At 44.2% G+C, this 19,453-nt stretch overlaps 1 protein-coding gene across 1 annotated transcript in view; it reads left to right on the forward strand.

Annotated features, from left to right (window-relative positions):
- The window catches only part of LOC106561580 (mitochondrial inner membrane protease subunit 2), a 257,221-nt gene that overhangs the window by 127,100 nt on the left and 110,668 nt on the right, over window positions 1–19,453 (forward strand). The window contains 1 exon segment of the mRNA XM_045688754.1: window positions 9,599–9,608. Coding sequence (XP_045544710.1) covers window positions 9,599–9,608 — 10 coding nt within the window.

The following is a 19,453-nucleotide window of genomic DNA, read 5'->3' on the forward strand; positions in this document are numbered from 1 at the left end:
GTCTTGGTGTGTTTGGACAATGATAGTTTGTTGGTGATGTGGACACCAAGGAACTTGAAACTCTTGACTCCCTCTACTACAGTCGTTGATGTTAATAGGGCCTGTTCGGACCGCCTTTTCTTTTAGTCCACCATCAGCTCCTTTGTCTCGTTCACATTGAGGGAGAGGTTGTCCTGGCACCACACTGCCAGTTCACTGACCTCCCTATAGGCTGTCTCATCATTGTCGGTGATCAGGCCTACCACTGTTGTGTTGTCAGCAAACTTAATAATGGTGTTGGAGTCGTGTTTGGTCATGCAGTCATGGGTGAACAGGGAGTACAGGAGGGGACTAAGTACACACCCCTAAGGGGCCCCAGTGTTGAGGATCAGTGTGGCAGACGTGTTGTTGCCTACCCTTACCAACTGTGGGCGGTCCGTCAGGAAGTCCAGGATCCAGTTGCAGAGGGAGGTGTTTAGTCCCAGGGTCCTTAGCTAAGTGATGAGCTTTGTGGGCACTGTGGGGTTGAACGATGAGCTGTAGTCAATGAACAGCATTCTCACATAGCTGTTCCTTTCATCCAGGTAGGAAAGGGCAGAGTGCGATTGAGATTGTGTCATCTGTGGATCTGTTTCAAGGTCGTTGTGAATGATGACCTGTTTAAAGGTCATGCTCACATCGGCTACCGAGAGCATTATCACACAGTCATCCAGTCATCCAGAACAGCATGCTTCAGTGTTGCTTGCCTCAATACGAGCATAAAAGGCCATTTTTTATTCATTTTATTTATTTTATTTTTTATTTCACCTTTATTTAACCAGGTAGGCCAGTTGAGAACAAGTTCTCATTTACAACTGCGACATGGCCAAGATAAAGCAAAGCAGTGCGACAAAAACAACAACACAGAGTTACACATGAGATAAACAAACATACAGTCAATAACACAATAGAAAATCTGTATACAGTGTGTGCAAATTAAGTAAGGATGTAGGCAATAAATAGGCCATAGTGGCTAAGTAACTACAATTTAGCAATTGACACTGGAGTGATAGATGTGCAGATGAGGATGTGCAAGTAGAAATACTGATTTGCAAAAGAGCAGAAAAAAACAAAACACAAATATGATGATGAGGTAGGTAGTAGGTTGGATGGGCTACTTACAGATGGGCTGTGTACAGCTGCAGCAATCGGTAAGCTGTTCTGACAGCCGATGCTTGAAGTTAGTGAGGGAGATATAAGTTTCCAACTTCAGAGATTTTTGCAATTCGTTCCAGTCATAGGCAGCAGAGAACTGGAAGGAAAGGTTGCCAAAGAAGGTGTTGGCTTTGGCGATGACCAGTGAAATATACCTGCTGGAGAGCGTGCTACGCGTAGGTGTTGCTATGGTGACCAGTGAGCTGAGATAAGGCAGAGCTTTACCTAGCAAAGACTTATAGATGACCTGGAGCCAGTGGGGTTGTGGCGAGGACCAGCCAACAAGAGCATACAGGTCTCAATGGTGGGTAGTATATGGGGCTTTGGTGACAGAACGGATGGCACTGCGATAGACTCCATCCAATTTGCTGAGTAGAGTGTTGGAGGCTATTTTGTAAATTACATCGCCGAAGTCAAGTATAAGCAGGATAGTCAGTTTTACGAGGGTATGTTTAGCAGCATGAGTGAAGGAGGCTTTGCTGCGAAATAGGAAGCCGATTCTAGATTTAATTTTGGACTGGAGATGCTTAATATAAGTCTGGAAGGAGAGTTTACAGTCTAGCCAGACACCTAAGTATTTCTAGTTGTCCACATATTCTAAGTCAGAAGTGCCCAGAGTAGTGATGCTAGGCAGGCGGGTGCGGGAAGCGATCGGTTGAAGAGCATGCATTTAGTTTTACTAGCGTTTAAGAGGAGTTGGAGGCCACGGAATGAGAGTTGTATGGCATCAAAGCTTGTTTGGAGGTTTGTTAACACAGTGTCCAAAGAAGGGCCAGATGTATACAGTATGGTGTTGTCTGCGTAATGGTGGATCAAATATTCCCCCACAGCAAGAGTGACATCATTGATATATACAGAGAAAAGAGTCGGCCCGAGAATTGAACCCTGTGGCACCCCCATAGAGAGTGCCAGACGTCCGGAGAACCGGCCCTCCGATTTGACACACTGAACTCTATCTGAGAAGTAGTTGGTGAACCAGGCAAGGCAGTCATTTGAGAAACCAAGGCTATTTAGTCTGCTGATAAGAAGGCGGTGATTGACAGAGTCGAAAGCCTTGGCCAGGTCGATGAAGACGGCTGTACAGCACTGTCTTTTATCGATGGTGGTTATGATATCGTTTAGGACCTTGAGCGTGGCTGAGGTACACCAGTATCCAGCTCAGATACCGGATTGCATAGCTGAGAAGGTACGGTGGGATTCGAGATGGTCGGTGATCTGTCTGTTCACTTGGCTTTCGAAGAATTTAGAAAGGCAGGGCATGATGGAAACACTGTAGGTCTGTAACAGTTTGGGTCTAGAGTTGCTCGTCTGGTAGGCTCTGCCACATCCGATGAGCGTCAGAGCCGGTGTAGTAGGATTCAATCTTAATCATGTATTGACACTTTGCTTGTTTGATGGTTCATCTGAGGGCATAGCGGGATTTCTTATAAGCGTCCAGATTAGTGTCCCACTCCTTGAAAGTGGCAGCTCTAGCCTTTAGCTCGATGCGGATGTTGCCTGTAATCCATGGCTTCTGGTTGGGATATGTACGTACGGTCTCTGTGGGGACGACGTCGTCAATGCACTTATTGATGAAGCCGATGACTTAGGTGATAGACTCCTCAATGCCATTAGATGAATCCCGGAACATTTTCCAGTCTGTGCTGGCAAAATAGTCCTGTAGCATAGCATTTGCATCATCTGACCACTTCCGTGTTGAGCGAGTCACTGGTACTTCCTGCTTTCGTTATTGCTTGTAAGCAGGAATCAGGAGGATAGAATTATGGTCAGATTTGTCAAATGGAGGGCAGGGGAGAGCTTTGTATGCATCTCTGTGTTATGGAGTAAAGGTTGCCTCAAGTTCTTTTCCCTCTGGTTGCAAACTGATTTAAGTTTGCCTGCATTAAAGTCCCCGGCCACTAGGAGCGCCGCTTCAGGATGAGCATTTTCTTGTTTCCTTATGGCCTTATAGAGTTGGTTGAGTGCGGTCTTAGTGCCAGCATCGGTCTGTGGTGGTAAATAGACAGCTATGAATAATATAGATGAGAATCCTCTTGGTAGATAGTGTGGTCTACAGCTTATTATAAGGTACTCTACCTCAGGCGAGCAATACCTCGTGACTTCTATAATATTAGACATCGTTATTGACAAAAAGACAAACACCCTCACTCCTCGTCTTACCAGACGTAGCTTCTCTGTTCTGCTGGTGCATTGAAAATCCGGCCAACTCTATATTATCCGTGTCGTCGTTCAGCCACGACTCGGTGAAACAAGATATTACAGTTCTTAATGTCCCGTTGGTAGGATAATCGTGATCGTAGGTCATCAATTTTATTTTCCAATGATTGCATGTTAGCAAGTAGAACGGATGGCAGTGGGAGTTTACTCGCTCGCCTACGGATTCTCAGAAGGCAGCCCAATCTGCGTCCTCTTTTCCTCTGTCTTTTCTTCACACAAATGACGGGGATTTGGGTCTGTTCCCGGGAGAGCAGTATATCCTTATCGTCAAACTCATTATCCTCTCTAGGCTAGGCGGGACGAATTCGTCCCACCTACGTAACAGCCACTGCTATCCTGTGGCGCGATTTTCAAAACCTTAAAAATCCTATTACTTCAATTTCTCAAACATATGACTATTTTACAGCCATTTAAAGACAAGACTCTCGTTAATCTAACCACACTGTCCGATTTCAAAAAGGCTTTACAACGAAAGCAAAACATTAGATTATGTCAGCAGAGTACCAAGCCAGAAATAATCAGACACCCATTTTTCAAGCCAGCATATAATGTCACCAAAACGCAGAAGACAGCTAAATGCAGCACTCACCTTTGATGATCTTCATCAGATGACAACCCTAGGACATTATGTTATACAATACATGCATGTTTTGTTCAATCAAGTTCATATTTATATCAAAAACCAGCTTTTTACATTAGCATGTGACGTTCAGAACTAGCATACCCCCCGCAAACTTCCGGGGAATTCGCTAACATTTTACTAAATTACTCACGATAAACGTTCACAAAAAGCATAACAATTATTTTAAGAATTATAGATACAGACCTCCTCTATTCACTCGATATGTCCGATTTTAAAATAGCTTTTTGGTGAAAGCACATTTTGCAATATTCTAAGTACATAGCCCAGGCATCACGGGCTCGCTATTTAGACACCCGGCAAGTTTAGCACTCACCATAATCATATTTACTATTATAAAAGGTTCATTACCTTTTGTTGTCTTCGTCAGAATACACACCCAGGACTGCTACTTCAATAACAAATGTTGGTTTGGTCCAAAATAATCCATCGTTATATCCGAATAGCGGCGTTTTGTTCGTGCGTTCCAGACACTATCCGAAATAGTAAAGAAGTGTCACGCGCATGGCGCAATTCGTGACAATAAAATTCTAAGTATTCCATTATCGTACTTCGAAGCATGTCAACCGCTGTTTAAAATCAATTTTTACGACATTTTTCTCGTAGAAAAGCGATAATATTCCGACAGGGAATCTCCTTTTCGGCAAACAGAGGAAAAAATCCCAAAGGCGGGGGCGGTCGGGGTCACGCGCATAAGCTAGTGTCTCTTGAACGGCCACTTGAGAAAGGCGATAATGTGTTTCAGCCTGGGGCTGGAATGACGACATTCTGTTTTTTCCCGGGCTCTGAGCGCCTATGGACGACGTGGGAAGTGTCACGTTAGAGCAGAGATCCTTAGTAAATGATAGAGATGGAAAAGAAGTTCAACAAATGGTCAGACAGGCCACTTCCTGTAAAGGAATCTCTCAGGTTTTGACCTGCCATTTGAGTTCTGTTATACTCACAGACACCATTCAAACAGTTTTAGAAAATTTAGGGTGTTTTCTATCCATATGTAATAAGTATATGCATATTCTAGTTACTGGGTAGGAGTGGTAACCAGATTAAATCGGGTATGTTTTTTATCCAGCCGTGTCAATGCTGCCCCCTAGCCCTAACAGGTTAAAGGTGGTGAGTAATCGCTGTTCTGATGTCCAGTGGTTATTTTCAGTAATAAGAGACGGTAGCGGCAACATTATATACAAAATATGTAAAAATATAAGTTTCAAACAACGCAAAAAAAAAGAACAAAATAGCACAATTGGTTAGGAGCATGTAAAACGTCAGCCAACCTCTTCGGTTTTTACTATTATTAGGTAGGGGAGTAACTTTTGCTTCCCCCCAGGCCTGAGGGCACACATTTTCTAATAGGCTTAAATTGAAGATATGGCAAATTGGAGTGGCAATATTGTCCACTATAATTCTCAGTAATTTTCCATCCAAGTTGGCTTGTCATTGTTGAAAGACAAATAAATAAATAGAAAAACAAATAGATATACTTGGTTGTGTAGTGTCAGCATTTGTTGCTGGCATGTTATGCCTAAATTTGCTAATCTTGCCAATGAAAAAAATCATTAAAGTAGTTGGCAATATAGTATACGTATGCTCACTGTTCAGAAGCATGGAGAAAAGGCTTCTTCTCTAGTATAAAGGTTAGAGTGAAAAAAGGAATTTCAGTGCAATGACTCTCAAATGATTGAATATTATGATTATTAAATTTTTTACACTCAAAAGACCTGGCAGCAGGTTACTTCCTTGATTAAACTCATGAAAATCATGAGCCAAGAAATTCCGCAAATGAACTTTTAACAAGGCACACCTGTTAATTGAAATGCATTCCAGGTGACTACCTCATAAAGCTGGTTGAGAGTATGCCAAGGGTGTGCAAAGCTGTTATCAAGGCAAAGGGTGGCTCCTTTTAAGAATATCAAATATTAAATATATTTTGATTAGTGAAACACTTTTTGGGTTACTACATGATACCATAGGTGTTATTTCATAGTTCTGATGTCTTCACTGTTATTCTACAATAGTTAAAATAAAGAAAAACCCTTGAATTAGTTGGTGTCTCCAAACTTTTGACTGGTACTGTAGGCCTATTAGATATACAACTTAGACGAGCGTTCTTCTAGCTGACTTGCTTTCACCTAGTTAACATGTGGCCTTTACTAACTCTCCCGCTGTTCAAGAAATGTATAAAGCACCAACATTGTCTTGTCAGCAGCAATCAATAGAGCTTGACTTTATAATGCAGTTCACAAGGGACTAGTTGACATGCATTTACTGTTGCTAGTACCATTTCCATGTCCTCTGCTCCATCAAATATTTTATAAACTAAAGCATTCAGGGAATCATGGGTTGAAACACTGCTTTTCAAATATACAGGTTGTGATGTGCTCAGTGTAGGTTAGGTGTCAACGACTATCATGTTTCAATGGTCAACCCAGTTCCCAGGAAGGAATTCCAAGAGGCAGCATCACAAAACAAACAGTAGTTCAGCAGAGAACTGTGTAACCATAGAAACAGAACCCTGTTTGGATCTGTCAGAACCCTGCACGAAATCCAAACAGAATGCTTTATTCATTCGGATACTAGATAGGATGGGGGTGGGCCCTCTGCTAAACGATCTGTTTATACAAACTGCCTCTACTCAGCTTTAGATAACCACACACAAGGCTGCCGGATTCATTTCCATGGCTTTCTGTGGACTCTCTTCAATTGAACAGTTGCCAAGGAAACCTCCATGTCCAAGGCTAGTCCTATTGTGTATGCCCACATACTCCCTGAATGTTCTAGCCTAGATTACCATCCTCCATAATGATTCTAGGAAACCATAAACCAAGTATTTATTTCTTACATGTTTATATAATCTATTTTAAAAGCACACACCAGACAAGGGAAACAGTAAATAATGGTTATATGTCCTGTACTGTACAAGGGCGTAAAGTTATGATGTTCATATACGGTAGCAGTAAACAGGAGAGTTTGAAAAAGTTTTCATAATACCATACATAATCATCTATCCATCTTCTCCCCTCATCACTCAATTGGATTGTGTATTCTTCTGTCCTGATCAAAAAAAACTATTTTATGAATTTCATAACTCAATCTTTTCTTTTCCTCTCTCAGGACAACTCCCGTACTCTTTAATTTCCTCCCAGAATAGGATTAGATTGGCCAGGGCTGGGTTTCTGGGAATATGTCATTGAAAGTTGGCACTGTCATATATCAAAGGAAGGCAGGCTGTGGCTAACTGTACTGTGGCTGTGAGCTGCCCTTCTGGGGCACCAATATGGGGCTGGGCTGGGTAAAGAAGACGGAAGTGTCCTGCTCTATGAAATAGTGTCACAGTTGCATCACCTTAAGTGCTCCCCCACAGGTCATTAGCATAACTGAACAAAGGACTGTATTTACTGCATGTGTGTGTGTGAGTGTGTGTGTGCGAGCATGCCTGTGCCCTGTGTGCAGGCAGGCATATATCTCAATGAGGATAGGTTAATGTAATACCCATAGTAGGCTGCATTTACACAGGCAACCCAATTCTAATCTTTTTTCCACTAATTGGTCTTTTGACCAATCACATTAGATCTTTTCACATCAGATATTTTTCAGAGGTGATCTGATTGGTCAAAATACCAATTAGTGAAAAACATATCAGAATTGGTATGCCTGTCTAAACGCAGCCATTGAGCCACAGAGCCAGGCTGGATCATGTTTAATGTAAATAGTGCAAGACGCAGGCCATAATTAAACCCAGAGAGAAATCCTCGGAGATGAGAAAGGCCATTAATTACTCTGCCAGAGAAATCATCTTCACCCTCTCTTAATTCTCTCGTCCTCCTCCTCTTCCTCCTGCTCCTCCTCCTGCTCTTCTTCCTTGTCTTCTTCCTCCTCTACTTTTTCATCCTCTTCTTCTCCTTCTTTATTGGCTGTAGTCCTTCCTCTACCTCCTTCTTCCGCTTCCTTTTGCTCCTCCTCCTCTTGCTCCTCCTCCTCTTCCTTCTCCTCCCACTCCTACTCCCTATCCTCTTCCTACTTATACCAACAGGCTTGATAAGTCCAGATGCACTCCTCTCCTCCTCAGTCCTCTCTGAGTCACCAAATCATTTTCAGGCCGATCCATCCATCAATCACTTTATTTACTGCCAATCAATAGGAGGCTGTTTTCTATCAGCTGTCAGGGGCCTCATGTCACAGCCATCGATCTGCTGCTCTATAGATGACCTACAACCAGCGTTGCACTACAGGGGTCACAGGGTCAACCACCCAGGCCTGTCGATATCCGATCATGTATAAGGGCACAAGGCGAGACCCAGATGCAGACACGGGAGGCAGATGGTTTGAGTCTTTGATATTTATTAAATCCAAAGGGGTAGGCAAGAGAATGGTCGTGGACAGACAAAAGGTCAAAACCAGTTCAGAGTCCAGGAGGTACAGTGTGGCTGGCAGGCTCGAGGTCAGGGCAGGCAGAATGGTCAGGCAGACGGGCGGTTACAGAGTCCAGAAAACACGCAAGGGTCAAAACCGGGAGGACTAGCAAAAGAGAATAGAAAAGGCAGGAGCACAGGAAAAACACGCTGGTTGACTTGGAACATATTCCAAATTCTTGTGGTCGGTCTAAACCAAAAATGGATGTTCTGCTCCCTTCAGACAGTGTCTCCACTCCTCCAGTGCCATCTTGACCACCAAGAGTTCTCGCTTACCCACGTCGTAGTTTCTTTCTGCGGAGTTGAGACAATGGGACAGGAAGGCACAGGGATGGAGCTTTTGGTCCTGGGTGAATCGCTGGAACAGGATAACCCCCACTCCAACGTCAGAAGCATCGACCTCAACCACAAATTGACGGGATGAGTCTGGATGGACGAGGATGGGGGTCGTAGTGAACCGACGCTTCAGGTTCACAAAGGCTCTGTCAACCGCTGGGGACCATGTGAACGGTACCTTGGGAGAGGTGAGTCCCGAGAGGGGGACTTCCAGGGTGCTGTAGCCTCAAATGAAACGCCGGTAGAAGTTGGAAAACCCCAGGAAACATTGTAGCTGCACCCTGGACATAGGTTGGGGCCAATCCACTACTGCTTTCACCTTTTCCAGGTCCATCAGGACATTTCCTTCAGCGATGACATATCCCAGAAGGAGAGGATAGAACGGTGGAACTCGCATTTATCCGCTTTCACAAATAATTGGTTCTCCAGGAGGCACTGAAGGATTTGTCGAACGGAGGACATGTTCTTGGGCAGAACGGGAAAAAAACAGGATGTGGTCGAGGTAGACGAACACAAAACGGTTTAACATGTCCTGTAGCACATTGTTTACCAGGGCCTGGAAGACCGTGGGGATGTTGGTGAGTCCAAATGGCATGACCAGGTACTCATAATGTCCACTGGCAGTGTTGAAGGCTGTCTTCCACTCATCCCCTTTGCGTATCCAAACCAGGTGGTAGGCATTCCGAAGGTCCAGCTTGGAGAAGATGGTAGCCCCTGGAGAGGTTCGAAAGCCGAGGAGAGGAGTGGTAAGGTGTAACGATTCTTGATCATTATGTCATTAACCTCTCTTGGGTAGGGGGCAGAATGTTCACGTCCGGATGAAAAGCGTGCCCAAAGTAAACTGCCTGTTACTCAGGCCCAGAAGCTATGATATGCATATAATTGGTTGATTTGGATAGAAAACACTCTAAAGTCTCTAAAACTGTTCAAATTATGTCTGTGAGTATAACAGAACCTATATGGCAGGCAAAACCCCGAGGACAAACCATCCCAGCCCCATGGCTATCGCTTTTATTATAAGGCCAAGTCCTCCCAGATTGCAGTTCCTAGGGCTTCCACTAGATCAAATCAAATCAAATTTATTTTTATATAGCCCTTCGTACATCAGCTGATATCTCAAAGTGCTGTACAGAAACCCAGCCTAAAACCCCAAACAGCAAGCAAAGCATGTGAAAGAAGCACGGTGGCTAGGAAAAACTCCCTAGGAAAAACTCCCTAGAAAGGCCAAAAACCTAGGAAGAAACCTAGAGAGGAACCAGGCTATGAGGGGTGGCCAGTCCTCTTCTGGCTGTGCAGGGTGGATATTATAACAGAACATGGTCAAGATGTTAAAATGTTAAAATGTTCATAAATGACCAGCATGGTCAAATAATAATAATCATAGTAGTTGTCGAGGGTGCAACAAGCACGTCCGGTGAACAGGTCAGGGTTCCATAGCCGCAGGCAGAACAGTTGAAACTGGAGCAGCAGCACGGCCAGGTGGACTGGGGACAGCAAGGAGTCATCATACCAGGTAGTCCTGAGGCATGGTCCTAGGGCTCAGGTCCTCCGAGAGAAAGACAGAAAGAGAGAAAGAGAGAATTAGAGAGAGCATATTTAAATTCACACAGGACACCGGATAAGACAAGAGAAATACTCCAGATGTAACAGACTGACCCTAGCCCCCCGACACATAAACTACTGCAGCATAAATACTGGAGGCTGAGACAGGAGGGATCAGAAGACACTGTGGCCCCATCCGATGATACCCCCGGACAGGGCCAAACAGGCAGGATATAACCCCACCCACTTTGCCAAAGCACAGCCCCCACACCACTAGAGGGATGTCTCCAACCACCAACTTACCGTCCTAAGACAAGGCCGAGTATAGCCCACAACGATCTCCGCCATGGCACAACCCAAGGGGGGGCGCCAACCCAGACAGGAAGACCACGTCAGTGACTCAACCCACTCAAGTGACGCACCCCTCCCATGGACGGCATGGAAGAACACCAGTAAGCCAGTGACTCAGCCCCTGTAAAAGGGTTAGAGGCAGAGAATCCCAGTGGAAAGAGGGGAACCGGCAAGGCAGAGACAGCAAGGGCGGTTCGTTGCTCCAGCCTTTCCGTTCACCTTCACACTCCTGGGCCAGACTATACTTAATCATAGGACCTACTGAAGAGATAAGTCTTCAGTAAAGACTTAAAGGTTGAGACTGAGTCTGCGTCTCTCACATTGGTAGGCAGACCATTCCATAAAAATGGAGCTCTATAGGAGAAAGCCCTACCTCCAGCCGTTTGCTTAGAAATTCTAGGGACAATTAGGAGGCCTGCGTCTTGTGACCGTAGCGTACGTGTAGGTATGTACGGCAGGACCAAATCGGAAAGATAGGTAGGAGCAAGCCCATGTAATGCTTTGTAGGTTAGCAGTAAAACCTTGAAATCAGCCCTTGCCTTAACAGGAAGCCAGTGTAGGGAGGCTAGCACTGGAGTAATATGATCACATTTTTTGGTTCTAGTCAGGATTCTAGCAGCTGTATTTAGCACTAACTGAAGTTTATTTAGTGCTTTATCCGGGTAGCCGGAAAGTAGAGCATTGCAGTAGTCCAGCCTAGAAGTAACAAAAGCATGGATGAATTTTTCTGCGTCATTTTTGAACAGAACATTTCTGATTTTCAACAGTCTTTAGAAAGAGTTTCAGGCAGTTTTTTTTTTAAATGAGCCAGAAATTGTAGTTTTTCTAGGTGGCTCCCATTTTGGCTGTAGTGTTTCCAAGCGTGTGGAAGAGAACGCGTTCTTTGGTATATTTCTCCGGTAAAGACAATAACGATTCTTTGTCTTAAATTTGATCGTTTATTTACGTATTAGGGTACCTAAGGTTTGATTATAAACGTTGTTTGACTTGTTTGGAAAAGTTTATTAGTAATGTTTGGGATTCATTTTGTACGCATTTTGATGGAGGGAAACTGGGTGGATTATTGACTGAAGCGTGCCAGCTAAACTGAGTTTTTATGGATATAAAGAAGGACATTATCGAACAAAAGGACCATTTGTGATGTAACTGGGACCTTTTGGAGTGCCAACAGAGGAAGATCATCAAAGGTAAGGCATTTTTTATATCGCTATTTCTGACTTTCATGTCACACCTGCCTGGTTGAAATATGTTTTTCATGTGTTTGTATGCGGGGCGCTGTCCTCAGATAATCGCATGGTGTGCTTTCGCCGTAAAGCCTTTTTGAAATCTGGCACAGTGACTGGATTAACAAGAAGTTAAGCTCTATTTTGATGTATTACACTTGTGATTTTATGAAAGTAAAATATTTATAATTCTGTAGTTTGATTTTTGCGCTCTACAATTTCATTGGATGTTGGCCAGGTGGGACGCTACTGCCCATAAGAAGTTAACCTCTTGGGGCTAGGTGGGACGCTAGCGTGCCACCCGTGGTGCACTCCATCAACAGCAGGTGCATTTCAAGAGCGGCAAATTTGAATCCAAATAAATGTCAAAATTCAAATTTTTCAAAAATACAACTATTTTACACCATTTGAAAGATAAACATCTCCTTAATCTAACCACGTTTTACGATTTCAAAAAGGTTTTACGGCGAAAGCATAAATTTAGAGTATGTTAGGACAGTACATTTACAAGAGTTGTGTGTAATGTTTTGTCAAGTCAAAGACAGGGTCACCAAAACCATAAAACCAGCTAAAATGATGCACTAACCTTTTACAATCTCCATCAGATGACACTCCTAGGACATTATGTTAGACAATGCATGCATTTTTAGTTCTATCAAGTTCATATTTATATCCAAAAACAGCGTTTTACTATGGCATTGATGTTGAGGAAATCGTTTCCCTCCAATAACCGGCAGTCAAGTCAGCGTCACAAATTAAATAATTAAAATTAGAAAACATTGGTAAAATATTATATTGTCATTTAAAGAATTATAGATTTACATCTCTTGAACTCAATCAACTTGCCAGATTTAAAAATAACCTTACTGGGAAATCACACTTTGCAATAATCTGAGCACTGCGCCCAGAAAAATACGCGTTGCGATACAGACTAGACGTCATGTTGGGGAGATCTAAAATCGAAAATACTATGTAAATAATCCATTACCTTTGATTCTCTTCATCAGATGTCACTTCCAGGTATCACAGGTCCATAACGAATGTAGTTTTGTTCAAAAAAGCTCATCATTTATGTCCAAAAATCTCCGTCTCGTTAGCACATGATGTAAGCCAGCCGGACTTCTCGTCATGAACGAGGGGAAAAAATATATTTCCGTTCGTTCAAACATGTCAAACGTTGTATAGCATAAATCATTAGGGCCTTTTTTAACCAGAACATGAATAATATTCAAGGTGGACGAATGCATACTCTTTTATAACGTATTGGAACGAGGGTACCCAACATGAACTCGCGCGCCAGGTGTCTAATGGGACATCATCGTTCCATGGCTCTTGTTCGGTCAGATCTCCCTCCAGAAGACTCAAAACACTTTGTAAAGGCTGGTGACATCTAGTGGAAGCAATAGGAAGTGCCAAAATATTCCTAAACCCCTGTGTTTTTCAATGGGATAGGTTTAAAGTCAATACAACACATCAGGTATCCACTTCCTGTCAGAAAATGTCTCAGGGTTTTGCCTGCCAAATGAGTTCTGTTATACTCACAGACACCATTCAAACAGTTTTAGAAACTTTAGAGTGTTTTCTATCCATATATAATAAGTATATGCATATTCTAGTTACTGGGTAGGATTAGTAACCAGATTAAATCGGGTACATTTTTTTTATCCAGACGTGCAAATGCTGCCCCCTAGACCCAACAGGTTAAGGCCCCGGTAGTCAATACATGGACGCAGGGTCTTTGTCCTTCTTTTCTACAAAGACAAACCCTGCGCTAGCAGGTGATGCAGAAGGACGGATGCCTCCAGCAGCCAGAGAGTCCTCAATATAATCCTCCATGGCATTGGTCTCTGGGCCGGATAGGGAATATACATTTACATTTACATTTACGTCATTTAGCAGACGCTCTTATCCAGAGCGGCTTACAAATTGGTGCATTCACCTTATGATATCCAGTGGAACAACCACTTTATAATAGTACATCTATATAAAAAAAATTTGGGGGGGGTTAGAAGGATTACTTTATCCTATCCCAGGTATTCCTTAAAGAGGTGGGGTTTCAGGTGTCTCCGGAAGGTGGTGATTGACTCCGCTGTCCTGGCGTCGTGAGGGAGCTTGTTCCACCATTGGGTTGCCAGAGCAGCGAACAGTTTTGACTGGGCTGAGTGGGAACTGTGCTTCCGCAGAGGTAGGGAAGCGAGCAGGCCAGAGGTGGATGAACGCAGTGCCCTTCTTTGGGTGTAGGGACTGATCAGAGCCTGAAGGTACGGAGGTGCCGTTCCCCTCACAGCTCCGTAGGCAAGCACCATGGTCTTGTAGCAGATGCGAGCTTCGACTGGAAGCCAGTGGAGTGTGCGGAGGAGCGGGGTGACGTGAGAGAACTTGGGAAGGTTGAACACCAGACGGCTGCGGCATTCTGGATGAGTTGTAGGGGTTTAATGGCATAGGCAGGGAGCCCCGCCAGCAGCGAGTTGCAGTAATCCAGACGGGAGATGACAAGTGCCTGGATTAGGACCTGCGCCACTTCCTGTGTAAGGCAGGGTCGTACTCTGCGAATGTTGTAGAGCATGTACCTACAGGATCGGGTCACCACCTTGATGTTAGTGGAGAACGACAGGGTGTTGTCCAGGGTCACGCCAAGGCTCTTAGCACTCTGGGAGGAGGACACAATGGAGTTGTCAACCGTGATGGCGAGATCATGGAACGGGCAGTCCTTCCCCGGGAAGAAGAGCAGCTCCGTCTTGCCGAGGTTCAGCTTGAGGTGGTGATCTGTCATCCACACTGATATGTCTGCCAGACATGCAGAGATGCGATTCGCCACCTGGTTATCAGAAGGGGGAAAGGAGAAGATTAATTGTGTGTCATCTGCATAGCAATGATCGGAGAGACCATGTGAGGATATGACAGAGCCAAGTGACTTGGTGTATAGCGAGAATAGGAGAGGGCCTAGAACTGAGCCCTGGGGGACACCAGTGGTGAGAGCACGTGGTGCGGAGACAGATTCTCGCCACGCCACCTGGTAGGAGCGACCTGTCAGGTAGGACGCAATCCAAGAGTGAGCCGCGCCGGAGATGCCCAACTCGGAGAGCGTGGAGAGGAGGATCTGATGGTTCACAGTATCAAAGGCAGCAGATAGGTCTAGAAGGATGAGAGCAGAGGAGAGAGAGTTAGCTTTAGCAGTGCGGAGAGCCTCCGTGACACAGAGAAGAGCAGTCTCAGTTGAATGACCAGTCTTGAAACCTGACTGATTTGGATCATGAAGGTCATTCTGAGAGCGATAGCAAGAGAGCTGGCCAAGGACGGCACACTCAAGAGTTTTGGAGAGAAAAGAAAGAAGTGATACTGGTCTGTAGTTGTTGACATCGGAGGGATCGAGTGTAGGTTTTTTGAGAAGGGGTGCAACTCTCGCTCTCTTGAAGACGGAAGGGACGTAGCCAGCGGTCAATGATGAGTTGATGAGCGAGGTGAGAAGGTCTCCGGACATGGTCTGGAGAAGACAGGATAGGGTCAAGCGGGCAGGTTGTTGGGCGACCGGCCGTCACAAGTCGCAAGATTTCATCTGGAGAGAGAGGGGAGAAAGTGGTCAAAGCATAGGGTAGGGCAATGTGAGCAGGACCAGCGGTGTCGTTTGACTTAACCTCTTGGGGCTAGGTGGGACGCTAGCGTGCCACCTGTGGTGCACTCCATCAACAGCAGGTGCATTTCAAGAGCGGCAAATTTGAATCCAAATAAATGTCAAAATTCAAATTTTTCAAAAATACAACTATGTTACACCATTTGAAAGATAAACATCTCCTTAATCTAACCACGTTTTACGATTTCAAAAAGGTTTTACGGCGAAAGCATAAATTTAGAGTATGTTAGGACAGTACATTTACAAGAGTTGTGTGTAATGTTTTGTCAAGTCAAAGACAGGGTCACCAAAACCATAAAACCAGCTAAAATGATACACTAACCTTTTACAATCTCCATCAGATGACACTCCTAGGACATTATGTTAGACAATGCATGCATTTTTAGTTCTATCAAGTTCATATTTATATACAAAAACAGCGTTTTACTATGGCATTGATGTTGAGGAAATCGTTTCCCTCCAATAACCGGCAGTCAAGTCAGCGTCACAAATTAAATAATTAAAATTAGAAAACATTGGTAAAATATTATATTGTCATTTAAAGAATTATAGATTTACATCTTTTGAACGCAATCAACTTGCCAGATTTAAAAATAACCTTACTGGGAAATCACACTTTGCAATAATCTGAGCACTGTGCCCAGAAAAATACGCGTTGCGATACAGACTAGACGTCATGTTGGGGAGATCTAAAATCGAAAATACTATGTAAATAATCCATTACCTTTGATTCTCTTCATCAGATGTCACTTCCAGGTATCACAGGTCCATAACGAATGTAGTTTTGTTCAAAAAAGCTCATCATTTATGTCCAAAAATCTCCGTCTCGTTAGCACATGATGTAAGCCAGCCGGACTTCTCGTCATGAACGAGGGGAAAAAATATATTTCCGTTCGTTCAAACATGTCAAACGTTGTATAGCATAAATCATTAGGGCCTTTTTTAACCAGAACATGAATAATATTCAAGGTGGACGAATGCATAGCCTTTTATAACGTATTGGAACGAGGGTACCCAACATGAAGTAGCGCGCCAGGTGTCTAATGGGACATCACCGTTCCATGGCTCTTGTTCGGTCAGATCTCCCTCCAGAAGACTCAAAACACTTTGTAAAGGCTGGTGACATCTAGTGGAAGCAATAGGAAGTGCCAAAATATTCCTAAACCCCTGTGTTTTTCAATGGGAGAGGTTTAAAGTCAATACAACACATCAGGTATCCACTTCCTGTCAGAAAATGTCTCAGGGTTTTGCCTGCCAAATGAGTTCTGTTATACTCACAGACACCATTCAAACAGTTTTGGAAACTTTAGAGTGTTTTCTATCCATATATAATAAGTATATGCATATTCTAGTTACTGGGTAGGATTAGTAACCAGATTAAATCGGGTACATTTTTTTTATCCAGACGTGCAAATGCTGCCCCCTAGACCCAACAGGTTAACAAACGAGGATCGGATGTCATCAACCTTCTTTTCAAAATGGTTGACGAAGTCATCCACAGAGAGGGAGGAGGGGGAGGAGGATTCAGGAGGGAGTAGAAGGTGGCAAAGAGCTTCCTAGGGTTAGAGGCAGATGCTTGGAATTTAGAGTGGTAGAAAGTGGCTTTAGCAGCAGAAACAGAGGAAGAAAAGGTAGAGAGGAGGGAGTGAAAAGATGCCAGGTCCGTTTTCCTCCATTTCCGTTCGGCTGCCCGGAGCCCTGTTCTGTGAGCTCGCAATGAGTCGTCAAGCCACGGAGCAGGAGGGGAGGACCGAGCCGGCCGGGAGTATAGGGGACATAGAGAGTCAAATGATGCAGAAAGGGAGGAGAGGAGGGTTGAGGAAGCAGAATCAGGAGATTGGTTGGAGATTGGTTGGAGGATTGAGCAGAGGGAAGAGATGATAGGATGGAAGAGGATAGAGTAGCAGGAGAGAGAGTGAAGGTTGCGACGGCGCAATACCATCTGAGTAGAGGCAGAGTGAGCAGTGTTGGAGGAGAGCGAGAGGGAAAATGATACAAGGTAGTGGTCGGAGACTTGGAGGGGAGTTGCAGTGAGATTATTAGAAGAACAGCATCTAGTAAAGATGAGGTCAAGTGTATTGCCTGCCTTGTGAGTAGGGGGGAACGGTGAGAGGGTGAGGTCAAAAGAGGAGAGGAGTGGAAAGAAGGAGGCAGAGAGAAATGAGTCAAAGGTAGACGTAGGGAGGTTAACGTCACCCAGAACTGTGAGGGGTGATCCATCCTCAGGAAAGGAACTTATCAAGGCGTCAAGCTCATTGATGAACTCTCCAAGGGAACCTGGAGGGCGATAAATGATAAGGATGTTAAGCTTGAATGGGCTAGTGACTGTGACAGCATGGAATTCAAAGGAGGAGATAGACAGATGGGTCAGGGGGGAAAGAGAGAATGTCCACTTGGGAGAGATGAGGATTCCAGTGCCACCACCCCGCTGACCAGATGGACTCGGGGTATGCGAGAACACGTGGTCAGACGAGGAGAGAGCAGTAGGAGTAGCAGTGTTTTCTGTGGTAATCCATGTTTCCGTCAGCGCCAAAAAGTCGAGGGACTGGAGGGTAGCATAGGCTGAGATGAACTCTGCCTTGTTGGCCGCAGACCAGCAGTTCCAGAGGCTTCCGGAGACCTGGAACTCCACGTGGGTCACCACGAGGCGGTGTGGTGCCAGGGAGAAGGTCAATGGCACAATCTTAGGGACGATGCGGGGGAAGAGAAGTAGCCCGTGTCTTGCTGAAGACGTCTAGGAGGTCATGGTACTCTGTGGGGATGGCAGAGAAATCTGAAGCTTGACTTAACCTGTTAGGGCTAGGGGGCAGTATTGACACGGCCGGATAAAAAACGTACCCGATTTAATCTGGTTACTACTCCTGCCCAGTAACTAGAATATGCATATAATTATTGGCTTTGGATAGAAAACACCCTAAAGTTTCTAAAACTGTTTGAATGGTGTCTGTGAGTATAACAGAACTCATATGGCAGGCAAAAACCTGAGAAGATTCCTTACAGGAAGTGCCCTCTCTGACAAGATCTTGTTCTTCTTGTCTCTGTTTATTGAAGACTGAGGATCTTTGCTGTAACGTGACACTTCCTACGGCTCCCATAGGCTCTCAGAGCCCGGGAAAAAGCTGAATGATATCGAGGCAGCCCCAGGCTGAAACACATTATCGCGTTTGGATAGTGGCCGGTCAGAGTACTCTGAGACTCAGGCTCGTGCACAAGGGCACAAGATGTTTTTATTTTCTCTCTCTTTGTACGTATACAGGCTTTCCCGGTCGGAATATTATCGCTTTTTTACGAGAAAAATGGCATAAAAATTGATTTTAAACAGCGGTTGACATGCTTCGAAGTACGGTAATGGAATATTTAGAATTCTTTTGTCATGAAATGCGCCGTGCTCGTCACCCTTATTTACCCTTTCGGATAGTGTCTTGAACGCACGAACAAAACGCCGCTATTTGGATATAACAATGGATTATTTGGGACCAAACCAACATTTGTTATTGAAGTAGAAGTCCTGGGAGTGCATTCTGACGAAGAACAGCAAAGGTAATAACATTTTTCTTATAGTAAATCTGACTTTGGTGAGTGCTAAACTTGCTGGGTGTCAAAATAGCTAGCCCTGTGATGCCGGGCTATCTACTGAGAATATTGCAAAATGTGCTTTCACCGAAAAGCTATTTTAAAATCGGACATAGCAAGTGCATAGAGGAGTTCTGTATCTATAATTCTTTAAATAATTGTTATGTTTTTTGTGAACGTTTATCGTGAGTAATTTAGTAAATTCACCGGCAGTGTTCGGTGGGAATGCTAGTCACATGCTAGTCACATGCTAATGTAAAAAGCTGGTTTTTGATATAAATATGAACTTGATTGAACAAAACATGCATGTATTGTATAACATAATATCCTAGGGTTGTCATCTGATGAAGATCATCAAAGG

This window comes from Salmo salar, chromosome 10 (genome assembly GCF_965601325.2).
Source record: "Salmo salar chromosome 10, fSalSal1, whole genome shotgun sequence".
NCBI classification, from domain to species: Eukaryota; Metazoa; Chordata; class Actinopteri; order Salmoniformes; family Salmonidae; genus Salmo; species Salmo salar.